General features: G+C 40.7%; 2 protein-coding genes across 2 annotated transcripts in view; one reads left to right on the top strand and one right to left on the bottom strand.

The window, feature by feature from the left end:
- Window positions 1–12,733, top strand: part of LOC120634152 (complexin) — a 358,168-nt gene that overhangs the window by 204,830 nt on the left and 140,605 nt on the right. The gene's annotated exons all lie outside the window — the stretch shown is intronic.
- On the bottom strand, window positions 9,139–10,715 carry LOC120634063. Its single transcript, XM_039904459.1, has 2 exons — window positions 9,245–10,715; window positions 9,139–9,146 (listed from the first exon to the last, which is right to left on the bottom strand). The coding sequence occupies exons 1-2, from the start codon at window positions 10,713–10,715 to the stop codon at window positions 9,139–9,141; spliced, it is 1,479 nt and encodes a 492-aa protein (XP_039760393.1).

The raw sequence follows: 12,733 nt of genomic DNA on the forward strand, positions 1-12,733 counted from the left end.
TATATGCCTGTGATAACCGCCGGCATCCATGTCTTCCAGACTAGAAAACAGCGTTGCAACAGTGCTGCTAAGCGGCAGAAAGAAACATGGCGATAGTACTTCCCCGGACGAGCTCTGTCACAAAAAGCTCTTCCTTTTCTAGTGTGTTTAAGCATTAGGCTACTCCTAATGCTTAAACACACTAGCTTTTTGTGACAGAGTTTTTTTGTTTTGCCATTATGACTTATCATAGTCACTAAGATAGAGTCTGATTAAAATTATCAGAGTCCGTAGATTTATTATAAAGATCAAGCTTAACTTGCTATACTCCTCGCTGATAATTTGTAATTTCTTCTATCGTTATACTGCACACCACTTGACTTTACAGTGAATAATTGTTAAGTCAGTTTTAAATTGCACCGTACAGATTCTCCTGCTTTTCGCGAGTATAGCAAGTTAAGCTTGATTTTCATAATATATCAAGGAATTCCTCAAGTGACGCCTGCTTCTGTCTAGTCCGTGGATGCTCGGAGAATCTTTGCATGTTAAAATTGACCCAACGGGGTGTTCTCATGAGAACCTCTAAGATGGCCGACCTGATGGTCGGCCATCGGATGGTGATGGTAAGCGGTAAACCATCACCTGAAAACAGAGAACGGCGACATCCTGTACAGTGCCCATCAACCTTAGGTGTTAAGCCTCATGTGCCTCTAATTACACCGGCAGCCACGCCCTTCCGATAGCAATGCAACACTGCAGCTTGGGGGTAGAATAAGCATGGCAGACGAGTTCTACTAAACTACGTTGACTATATTAATTTGAAATCCTCCCCAAATATTTGCGAAGTGTTTAAGCGCGAGAGTCAGCAATAAATATTAATATTTCATCCCCACTGATCGCACAAAGAGAAGCCCTCTACAAAGGACTTAGCATAATGACACTTTGTAACAATCACCCATTGTGTAAGATTGCTTTCTTTGCGATCGCGGAATCATTTTAATATCGCGTATATAATGTTTTAAATCCCCACTTTCGTAGATTACGCTGAGATATTGGAACAGTTATTTTGTAGGAAATCCGATGCTTTATAAGCATAACTGCCTGGTCGGCCTAGTGGTTAGCATGTTTAACAACGGATCACGAGGTGCTGGGTTCGAATCTCGGGTGGGGTAAAAATTATGAGGTGAATAAATCAACACTTTTATTTTACAGCGTAGCAAAAAACAGTTACAGAAATATGAACACCATAGAGGTTAATATTTGAAAGATTCTATCTTTACTATGAAATAATATAAAAATAAAAAAATTCAAAACCTCCGACTTATACATATAGTGTACATTATTCTATTAGTAAAGCCCTTTCATTTGAGGGAGTTACGAAAAAAATTAGATTCGCCATTTAGTGCTTGCGGCCATCTTGGATTTGAAACTTGTCTCAGTGAATAGTATTCTAATAGTCAAGCTCTTTCATTTGCTATCCATTTATACCCACTTTCGTCAGGTGGGGCTTCTGCTAGGTCTATCAATTAATATTACAAAAAAAAGCTCAAATAGTATTTAAGTAAGTCGGTATAGAAAAGTCAGGGTTGCTACTTTTATATACCATAAAACCGTTCGATTTCCAGCGCATAAACCAAAATAAAGTAAGAATCGAATAAAACCCAAAAGTAATAGTTATAGGTTCGTTTCTATTAGTTGAATCCCTGACTGAACGTTTTGATAGTCTCATTTCACTTCGGCCAATAGCGGTTTAGTGGTGCTGTAAAATTTTACGTTCCAGTTAAGACGGGAACTCACTTATAACGCAACCCGCCTATAAAATACCAAGCGACGCGTTTTAAGTCTTTCTTAAAGTTTATATAGTCCTGAAAATTAGAAATAGATTGGGACGAAATCGCGATAAACAACTTTATAAACACAATTTTACCTTTTAACGAATATTCACGTTTAAAAATGGTGTCGTCCAGCCGCCATATTGAATTTATAGCCATTGTCACTCGTGATTATAAATATACTCGAACTATACAACTTACAACCAAATCGGTTCAGAAATGTTGAAATCTTATATAAAAATATGAATCTTGTCACTACGAGTCGTCAAGACATGTCGTTAGCTCGAGACATGTCAGCCCTGAATTTTGTAAAAGGAAAGAAAATCCCTGACGTCGAATGAGAATTCCTTGGGTTAATCCCAAAAAAAAAAGGTTTACAGCACTGTGGCACGATAGCCAAACATACACGGATAAAGTCGCGGGCAGATAGTCAGTCTGTACAGATAATCTCACCGGTGTGAAGAGGGTTTTATACAGTTCACAGCCGATTGAGCCCGTGCGAGTCATTGAGCACTGAAAGGTAATTTGCAGCTACATAGTACTACAAAGGGCCGCGTTTACTTGTGAGGGCCTTATGTAATGTTTATGTACAAACAGCATCTACATAATAATTTATACCTTAAGAAATATGACGTCTTAAAACCATATCCAGCTAATGTACCGAGTGCCTAGTGTGTGATTCTCTACCTACGCTTGTACGATCTCGTGGAAGTTAACTACGATTTGTATGGAATCGAAGAAGCGCCATCTAGTGACAGTACTAGGTAGGAATGGATTCTACAAAAAACGGCCTAATCGCTTAATAGCGATCTCGGCCAGGCAACCTTGGAATTAAACCTTAGGGAAAAAAACAGGAGAACAGCCTGCAGTTTGTACAAATATTTTAAAATACATAAATTAGATTTATACTGGCTGCTCTCCACGGTGGTACCCGCGATCAATAAGTCTATACACGTAATTGCAATAAAAAAATACGTGGCGAAGCCAGTACCTACTAATTCCCACTCGAAAATTTGTTAAAAATTTTGTCTCCCTATGTTACAGTTCGCAAACTAAAAGAGATAGGGACTTTTTGAGGTGTTGTATTAGATAACGTTGCAAACGAAATTGGAACATGGTCGCTTACTATGCGCATCATAAGGTGTATCTCTACGTGATCAATTCAGAAATGAGGAGAACTAGAGTTACTCATAGCTCAGTGAGTCGCGAAGCTGAAGTGGCATTGGACGGGGCACATAGCTCGAAGAAGCAATGGACAATGAGGTCCCAAGGTGCTGGAATAGCGATCCCGTACCGGTAAACGCTGCGTAGATTGCCGTTCAACGAGGTGGACAGACGATATCAAGCGAGTCGTTGGGAGCCGCTGGCAACAAACGAAACTGCCTAAAAAAATCTAAATCCAACAGTGGACTTCAATCAATCGTTTGAGCTGATCTATTAGGTAAAAGATTAATTTGAATCGTTGTATTTCTTAACGAAACGTAACAAGCATGATGTATCCTTAAATAGCGCTGGGCCGTACACATAGCGAAAGCAACGGACGGGCGATGGACAGGCTTTCCTATACTCCACTGGTACCCACGCGAAGAGCGCCGACCGAGAGGACGCGGCGTCGCTGGAGTGACGATATTATCAAGGCTGTTGGGGCTACCTGGACAAGGCTGGCGAGAGAGAGAAATAGATGGAAAATGGAGGAGGCCTATGCCCAAAAATGGGCACTCTAATTGACGTAAAATAGCTTAACATTGACATTAAATATGTAAAATAGACAAAGTGAAATAACAAAAATAACTATGATTGAATTCACTTAGTAAATAATTATAAAATTTTGACATACACACTGACTGAAATTATAATGTATAAATTTATAAATTATTATGTACGACTGAAAATTGATATGTGTGAACACGAATACGAATGTTTTATAGTTGGAAATAAAAGCTTTATAATTATTATTATTATTGCTTTGAATATATATTATAAAACCACTCTGGTTTTATATAATTCCTTAATTCCCACTGAAATGAGAATAAGCCAGTTTATAACCAAAAAAAAATGAAGAAAACTTCACCTACCTTTTACATGGAAATATCGAATGAGAAGTTAGCCTCTACCTGCTTATTTGCTGCGCTATTATGTTAGAAATTTAGTGTTGCCAGCTGTAGCGAATAATATCAGAAGTTGGTGGAAAACTACTCGGCAGATAACTTAATTAGTGGTGCAAACGCGCGGCTAAATTTGTGTATATTAAGCCATTAAATACCAAATTCAGTGTAATTTTACGATATAACTGCAATTTGTAATGCAAACTTGCATTGAATTTAACAATTTGGCAGAAATTAACGTACGAGAGAAATTTACTTATTAATGTACCTTCTAGCGGTGGCCTACGACCTCGTTGTTTACATGCTTGACGAGCTCCCTGGTGCATCCCTGGTTTTTATTATTATTAAAGACGCGCTGCCTAGCGATTTAGCGTTTCACTACTTCCCCCCGTAATAATCGATTAGAATTATGGCATTTATTAACTGCTTTAACCATAGCTTAGCCAGTTAGCCGGCATCTTAAGACTGCATCATTAATTACCAACAGTTGAGATTGCAGTCAAGGGCTAATAAGTACCTAGTGGAATTAAAAAAAATATATTGTCACACAAACTTTTATCCCCTATTTTACACCCCTAACGGTTGTTTGAAAAACGCTTCTAGGTGTATTTTATATAAAACTTTGGAAATTAACGCCATAATATTAAATATATAGCGGTTTAGATTAACATGGGTAACAAACAAACGAACAACCAAACACACTCTCGCATTCAGACATATTAGCATGATTAAGGATTTACGACAAAGAAATACACTATTAAAATGAGCCGCCTAAAACGTGTACAGGTGGCCGTCTGGCTTCATTATACCGATAGGTACTACGTAATCAGCTTATGGGAAACTTTCTCGAAGAATCCCCTCGAAATACCTACGAGCCTGATGACATAACTCTGACATTTTAATCAAAGTAAACTTGCAAACTAATCTCAGCTTTGCTCGTTCAATTTAGCGGCCGATAGGCTTCTAACTTGTTAGTTCAGTCGACAGATTTGTATCGGTGCTCACTTGTATTCAGCACTGAGAGAGTCCAGGCAAGTCCTTAGTTTCCTGATTCGCTAGCACCGAGCTGGTACTGAACAATTCCTTCCCAGAAATCGAATATAGGGCAAAAATGTAAAAAAACATACCAACCGTCTTACCCACGAGGTAATCCATGCTCATCATCATTCCATTGCAAACCAACTACAGGGTCTCCTCCTACAGTGTCAAGAGTTTAGGTCATAGTCCACCACGCTGGCCAAGTGCAGATTGATGGACTTTTCACTGCTTAGTGAACTTTATTAATAAATAAACCAAGACAACACACACATCGCCATCTAGCCCCAAAATAAGAGAAGCTTGTGTTATAGGATGATGATATTACTGATGAATATTTTATGAATAATGTACATAGATACTTTTTAAATACAGACAAACACCCAGACACTGAAAAACATTCATGTTCATCATACCAACATTTTCCAGTTGTGGCAAGCTCTCGAGCAGTGGCGGTACTACCATAGAAGTAGAAAAGCCGGGCTTGCGTTACAATAAATATCTCTTTAAAATTTGGCTCGACTATTCTGCAACGCAATTCGCAAAATAATTAATACTTGATAGCAATGAGGAAATTAACACCATATTTTAAGTTTTGCTCAATAGTGTACAAACAATGAGTATACAAACGTTACTCTGGCAGGTAGACTCTGTGGTAGCAACCGGCTGATAGAATGACTTATTGGTGACAAATTTATTTTGCTGTATAGGTAAGCACCAAAATATCACAGTCGACCTCTCGCTTTGTCTCGCCCACACTCCTTGGCTTATTTGTGGCTTTTATGTTACTGCTTTTACTCATTGAAATTTTTATGTATTTAGCAGAGACAATCTAAATTATTTAATAATATAGTACATAAAATTAGTTTTAACGTTACAACAAGTTTAAGACATAAAATGCAAGATAGAGAGTTGAAATGCGTAAAGGTGACCAGCGAGCGAATTGAAACAACTTCACGTGTGTGTGTATGCTAGTATAGTTAAGTACTTAGGAGTTAGTCAAATTAGTCCTTTAAGTAACTGGGCTTGCTCAAATTCAAGATCCTAGGAACGCTACTGCTTTCAAGCATGCAGGTTTCCTCACGATGTTTTTTGCAACGTTAAAGTTACGTTAGAGTTATATTTTTGAAACGCACATATCAAAAGTTAGGGATGCGTGCCGGGGTACGAATTCAGCCTCCTTAAAGGGAAGCCGAAGTCCTAACTACTACGCTATCGCGTAGCACCGTGAATAGTAGCAGACGGTGATATGTGGTGTCGCTTTATGAAAGTCACATTATTATTTATACTCTCACGGGAAAAAAAAAAAAAATTGCTAAAAATTCTGGCATACAAGTTATGTGTTGTTCCGTACATATAGCTACCGGTAGCTTTCGTCGTCAGCCTGGAGCTTGTAAATTTTTTGTGTATGCTTTATGCGATGCTCACGTGATAAATTCCGCTCCAACTAGCTCTATCATACGTTAGCGTGGATTAGTTTTTGTTTGCACTGCAGGATGTTCAAAAATAGGATCACGTGAGTTTTGTGCTTTGTTTGAAAATATTTTTGCTGCTGCCCGGATATGTGTATTCGGGTGTCATTTTGCATGTATCGAATATAATTGGATAAAGTCTGTGAAAAACTTAGACTGATTGATAAATTTCGTTTAAGAAAGAAAGCTGAAAGAAAGAAAGAAAGAAGAAGGAAAGCTGAACTTTTAAACACTAGGCTCTGACATTAAATTAAGTAATCGTAACAATCGCACGTATTTTATTCCAAACTCCGACAAATGCTCAAAACAAATCGCCCGGCCGTCACGCATTGAGTTTTTTCACGGTTTTTTTCTTGCTAATAAATTGCCGGCCGATCTGGCCGTGATGAATCGCCCCGGGATATAAAGATAATTGCTCCACAAATCTAACCTAACTAAACTCGAATTTTCCTAATAACCTTTCGTTTTGAAGCTATAAACTCGTATATATTTTTGTAATACACCGCCTGCAGTTTGTTTTAAACCCCGACGCAAAAACGACGTGGGATGTAAATACGACGTGTTCGTTGTCTCTGTGTGGATGTTTGTGTGTCTGTGTCATCATAGTTCGCAAACGAATGAACCAATTTTGATTTTAAGAGTGTTTGAAGCGGTGATAGCCCAGTGCGAAGTAGTTCGACTTCACTACACACCTCTAACTTTTTTAAGTTACATGCGTTTTAAGTAATTAAAATATCACTTGCTTCAACGGTGAAACAAATAATCGTGAGGAAATCTGTATGACTAAGAACAATATTTTTTTCACAATTTCTAACGCACAATTTCTAACAAAAACAGAAGCAGAATACGAGAAGTATCCATATATGCCTCTCGTATTCTGCTTCTGTTTTTGTGTTTCTATTGTTGCTTTATTTCCTTAACTCGTAGTAAATGAATGAAAGAATGAATACACTTTTTTTTTTTTTTTTTTTTTATTAACGATAGGCCAGCGTTTGACGACAATCATGCCCGTTAGAAAGCAATGATGAGGTCTAGGTTGGAGCACGCTTGCCTAGAAAAAGCCTATTCACTCTAGCCTTGAAGGTACTTAAATTATACGTGGCAGGAAACACAGTTACCGGGAGGGCGTTCCACATCTTAGCGGCACGTATCAGAAACGTGGATAAAAAACGTTTCGTGCGTGTTGATGGGATATCAACCACATAAGGATGCCACCGCTCTCGGTGTCTCGCTGTTCTGTGGTAAAACGGGGAAGGGGGAACAAGATTGTGAAGTTCCTGAGCACACTCACCGAAGTATATCCGGTAAAAAACCGATAAACAGGCAACATTGCGTCGGTGCTGGAGACTATGTAGTTTCGCCTGCGTTAACGAATTGTCGCCTATAATTCTCCTGGCGCGACGATCCACCGAATCCAAAGCTTCAAGTTGGTACTTGGCAGAGCCACCCCACAGGTGACTACAGTACTCCATGCAGGTTCGCACTTGAGCCTGGTACAGTGCGAGGCGTTGACCTGGCGTGAAGTACCGCCTAACCTTATTGAGGATACCAAGTTTTTTAGCTGCCACTTTGGCTTTGGACTCGATGCATTTGCCAAAATTGAGATTGGATGAGATGTTGACACCCAAGAGCTCAATATGGTCGCTAATTGGTACGGATACACCCCGGAAAGTGGGAGCCAAGGTGAAAGGGCTCTTTTTTGCGGAAAATAAACACGACTGCGTCTTGGCAGCATTGAACTTAACCAAATTGGCGTCACCCCAATCAGACACCTCTTTTAGAGTCAAGTTAATACGCTCCACCAAGGACTCTCTATGCTCAAGGATATCATTAGCACTGGCCCTAGGGCTGGACAAGTACCTCTCCGTAACGGTGCTGTCATCAGCGTACCCAAAAAGATTGGGATTCAAAAGATCGTTGATGTGTAGCAGAAAGAGAGTAGCGGAGAGGACAGATCCCTGAGGAACACCGGCATTGACAGCCATGAGGTCAGAAGAGTGGCCATCAACAACCACTCGAAAAGACCGTTCCCTCAAAAAATCAGATATCCAGCTGCAAAGGCCAGCAGGTATTTCGTAAGCAGAAAGCTTACTGAGAAGGCCGCCGTGCCAGACCCGATCAAAAGCCTTGGAGATATCCAGAGAGACAGCAAGTGCCTCACCGTGTTTCTCAATGGCTTCGCCCCATGTATGAGTGGCATACACTAGAAGATCACCAGTAGACCGGTTCTTACGGAAACCATACTGTCGGTCTGATATAAGATCGTTTCCTTCTAGGTATGAGAGGAGCTTGTTATTGAGTACACGTTCCATAGTTTTACAGAGTATGGACGTGATGGCAATAGGTCTGTAATTGGCCGGGTCCGCACGACTACCTTTCTTGGGTACTGGCTGCACATTCGCAATCTTCCAAGATTTTGGGACTTGAGCAGAATTTAGAGAGAGTCGAAACAAGCGTGTCAGCACAGGAGACAACTCAGGAGCACAGTTCCGCAGGACAACTGCAGATATACCATCTGGGCCACTGGCTTTACTCACGTCAAGGTTGCGAAGTGCTTTTAAGACCTCGTGCTGGTGTATATGGACCTCAGACATGACTGAGTCGCACGGTAGAAGGCGCGGTGGGGGGGTACTTCCAGCATCCAGACGCGAGTTTTCCGCAAACAGAGATGCAAGGAGATTTGCTTTTTCTGCTGCAGACACTGCCAATGACCCGTCAGGTTTCTGCAAGGGTGGCAGCGAAGAACGACAAAAGTTTGCCTCGACCGACTTCGCGAGTGACCAGAAAGCTTTACTACCACTGGGAAGAGCAGCTAGTTTACGTCCAATGCGATTGGTGCGGCCGAAGCGAGACTTTTTGAGGACCCGCTTGTAGGATTTGGCGGCAATATTGAATTCTTTTTTCTTATCCCTGACGTCCAAAGCCTTATGAGCACGAGCATCCGCCCAAGCTACAAACGCAGACTGTTTTCGTGCCTCTGCACTGGCACATTCAGCGTTGTACCACGGGGGAGTTTTGCCAGCTAGTGATACGTCAGAGAATGGTATGAAGAACTCCATTGCCTGACGTATCACGCCTGATATAGCTTTCTCACAGCTCGAAGGGTCTTTGGAAGAGAAACAAATTTGCCGCCAAGGATAGGATGCAAAGAAATGACGCATCTCATCCCAATCTGCCAACCTGTATCGCCACACTCGTCTCTTAACAGTGGAATCAGAGGCGGGAGGGTAGTAGTTAGATACAGACTTCACCAGACAGTGGTCGGAAGTACCTAAGGGAGCTGAAACTGACACCGAAAAACTGTCTGGGTCGGTTGTTAGCAGAAGGTCCAAACAATTGGGCGTATGACCGTTAACATCAGGTATCCGCGTGGCTACGTGAACGAGCTGAGAGAGATCTAACGATAATGCAAATTTGCGCGCCTCTCTCCCAGCATGATCGGTTTTCTGGTACGGGTATAGCCACTCTTGGTGGTGGGCATTAAAATCCCCCAGAAATACAAGCCTAGCAGTCGGATACCGACGCTGAACGGTATCTGCCCTTTCGCAGAGATAGTTGAACAGCTTTGTGGTCTCCTGGTCGCCGCTATGCGAACGATAGACGCACGCATAAATCGTACGCTCTAAACCCGTATCTACCAAGCACCACAGAACAGAGAAGTTTGGTACCTCCAAATTACGGAGACGTTGGCAGCAGATGTTGTCTCGAACGTACATGCAGACCCCTGCGCGAGGTTTAAAATTGTGCTCAAGCGAGTACCCGGGGTACTGCAGGTATCCTACATCTGCAGGACTGACTATTTGCGTCTCCGTAAGGAAAAGCATATGCGGCTTAGAGGTCTCAAGATGGTGATGAACCGCGTAGAGATTGGAGTGCAGTCCTCGAATGTTAGAGAGGTGCACTGTGAATGAGAGGTAGTGCAGCCGCTGTGTAACCTTACTTCTTTTTCTGTTACGCTTCATTATTATGTGGGGGTAGTGGATAGGTAGGGGAATTGGAAGTTGTACGAGATGCAGCATTTTAGATACCATGACCTTCGTCACCGCGACGCTGATGGTAGACTCGACTGGAGACCGCGGGGACGCCCGAACCCCCCTGGGAATCGCCATCGGGACCTCTCTCCGGTCGCCAACCGGCACGATGAAGGCCATCCCAGGATTTTTCGCGAGGTGGCGGGGCAGCCTTTCATAGGTGGCTAACCTACTAATTGGGCCCCCTACTACCTGCGGTCGGCCAGCGGTGCACCGTGCTTCGGATCCCGCTGCTCTCCAAATCGAGACGCCCGGCGCCATGACAACACGGATCAAAACCTATCATCAAATGCAGCACAACTGTACAAACCCATTTCCCCTCAATTAGCTACTACGAGCATCGCTCCGGAACACGACCAGTCGTATGACACAGTAAATCGTGACACATGGCAAATCATTTAGCGGCGCGGCTTTGCTCGCAGGGTGGTATTTCAAGCCACGGACCAAACCTACCACCTTTGTTTTTGTTGCTCATTTTGCACCACCCAGGGGCCACGTGTAGGGTAACGAGGGTTCCAACCTGTCTTTGGTAAAACCTACGGACGCGAGCAACTCTGACCCCCAAACACAACAACAAAGAAAAAAGTAGTTGCAGAGATACACATAGAGCAAGAGGGTACAACTTGGTGGCTTTATCGCTACATTGGTATTTTTTCCAGGCATCCGAAGGCTTAAAAAGAAATAAACATAGATAAGAGGAAGGTGGTGCAATTCATGAGTCATAGTTATAAATATGTGAATATAATACTATGTAACAATGATATAAATATATATAATAGTGGTGATAAAGAGTATAAATAAACAGTATAGTTAAAGCATATAGAAATTTAGGATAGTATGTGATCTATTACAGTTACAGCACCTGTTTCTTAAGTCAGTGATGCTATTTCAAAATTACCGCGATAGTATGTGACGTTCAGCCGATACCGGTAATGATTTGGATGAATTCTATTTACTTAGATAATGTTTACTTTACAAGGTTATAGAGATGTCAAAATGAAAGACGCTAAGCGAAGCTTGTCCGAGTACCTGTTATTTGAATAAGTAAATCCAATGCTAGTATAATTGCACAGCACATTTAATATTTGAGTTTTCAGTGTAACCTGGTATCATTTAGGGAATTCGCGACAAAACCATCCAACATTTATATCTGAAATGTAAATTAAAGAGCTATTCTCTCGGCAAATATTTGAATATGTTTCACGTGAAATGTAGAGGTATTATGTTGTGTAAGGGCACACGCTTTTTACGATATCACATTATGTTTACGTAGCGTGACGTGTAAATTGACAGCGGCGTAAACAGCCAATAAGAGTGTGGGTAAATGTAAATTTTGAACATATCGCTGTAAATTGAGTTATCTTATAAAAACTTTCAGCTGATCTGAACAAAAAAAGTAAACAAAAATGTGCAAGCCTTCACGGGATGCCTGGCAGATCTGAAACATTGAAACTGTTATATGCATAAAATAACAAATAACGACGGGAAAAGAAAAATTATTACAAATTAAATCCACAAAATAATGACTGTTTATTACATTTTAAATATAAACAAAATGAAATTTAAAATGTTTAAGGTCTAATGTCTTGTATTCAAAGCAGAGTTACAAACTTGAATCCTATCCCATCTCGCCTTTTTCATGAATGCATCAGTGCTGCCAATTCAGGAAAAAAGGGCTTGCTAATTTGACTACGTAAGAACCCACTCTGAGAGGAAATTATAGTTATTACAGTTTTATTTAAAAAAAAATACACCCTTGTATAAGAAATGGACCTACGTGAATAAATATTTTTTGTTTTATTTTTTGTTTAAATCTAGGTTCCATTTAAGCTTATATTAACAACACTTTTTTATTATTTCAGGTAAATAACCAAAACAAAGAAACATATAAGAGTAAGTAAGAACTCCGTCAGGTAAAAGCGTAAACTTTGAAAAAAGTAAATGGCTTCAAATTGAAAGAAAAGATAATCAGTGAACAAATCCATAACGGCGCGTTTTAAAAAAGAAATATAACTTCAAAAATCAAATAGCTAATGACTATTGGGCTGACTTTACCATTGTTACAAAGACACTTTTCGTCCTATAGTGGTGTGTGGAAATTACTATATGTAACGCCAAGAGTGGTAATTCTAACCAAATCTCTTATTTCTCTCTGTTAGCTCAGCTAAACTAGCCAAACGGAATGTTGTTTTATTATTCCACTACAAATTAGCCCACTACATTCTCACCAATATTGTGTCTTTTGTAAGAATGCGCTCACCACTGCGCCATGGAGGTCT

The sequence above is a fragment of the Pararge aegeria genome, chromosome 23 (genome assembly GCF_905163445.1).
Source record: "Pararge aegeria chromosome 23, ilParAegt1.1, whole genome shotgun sequence".
Taxonomy (NCBI): domain Eukaryota; kingdom Metazoa; phylum Arthropoda; class Insecta; order Lepidoptera; family Nymphalidae; genus Pararge; species Pararge aegeria.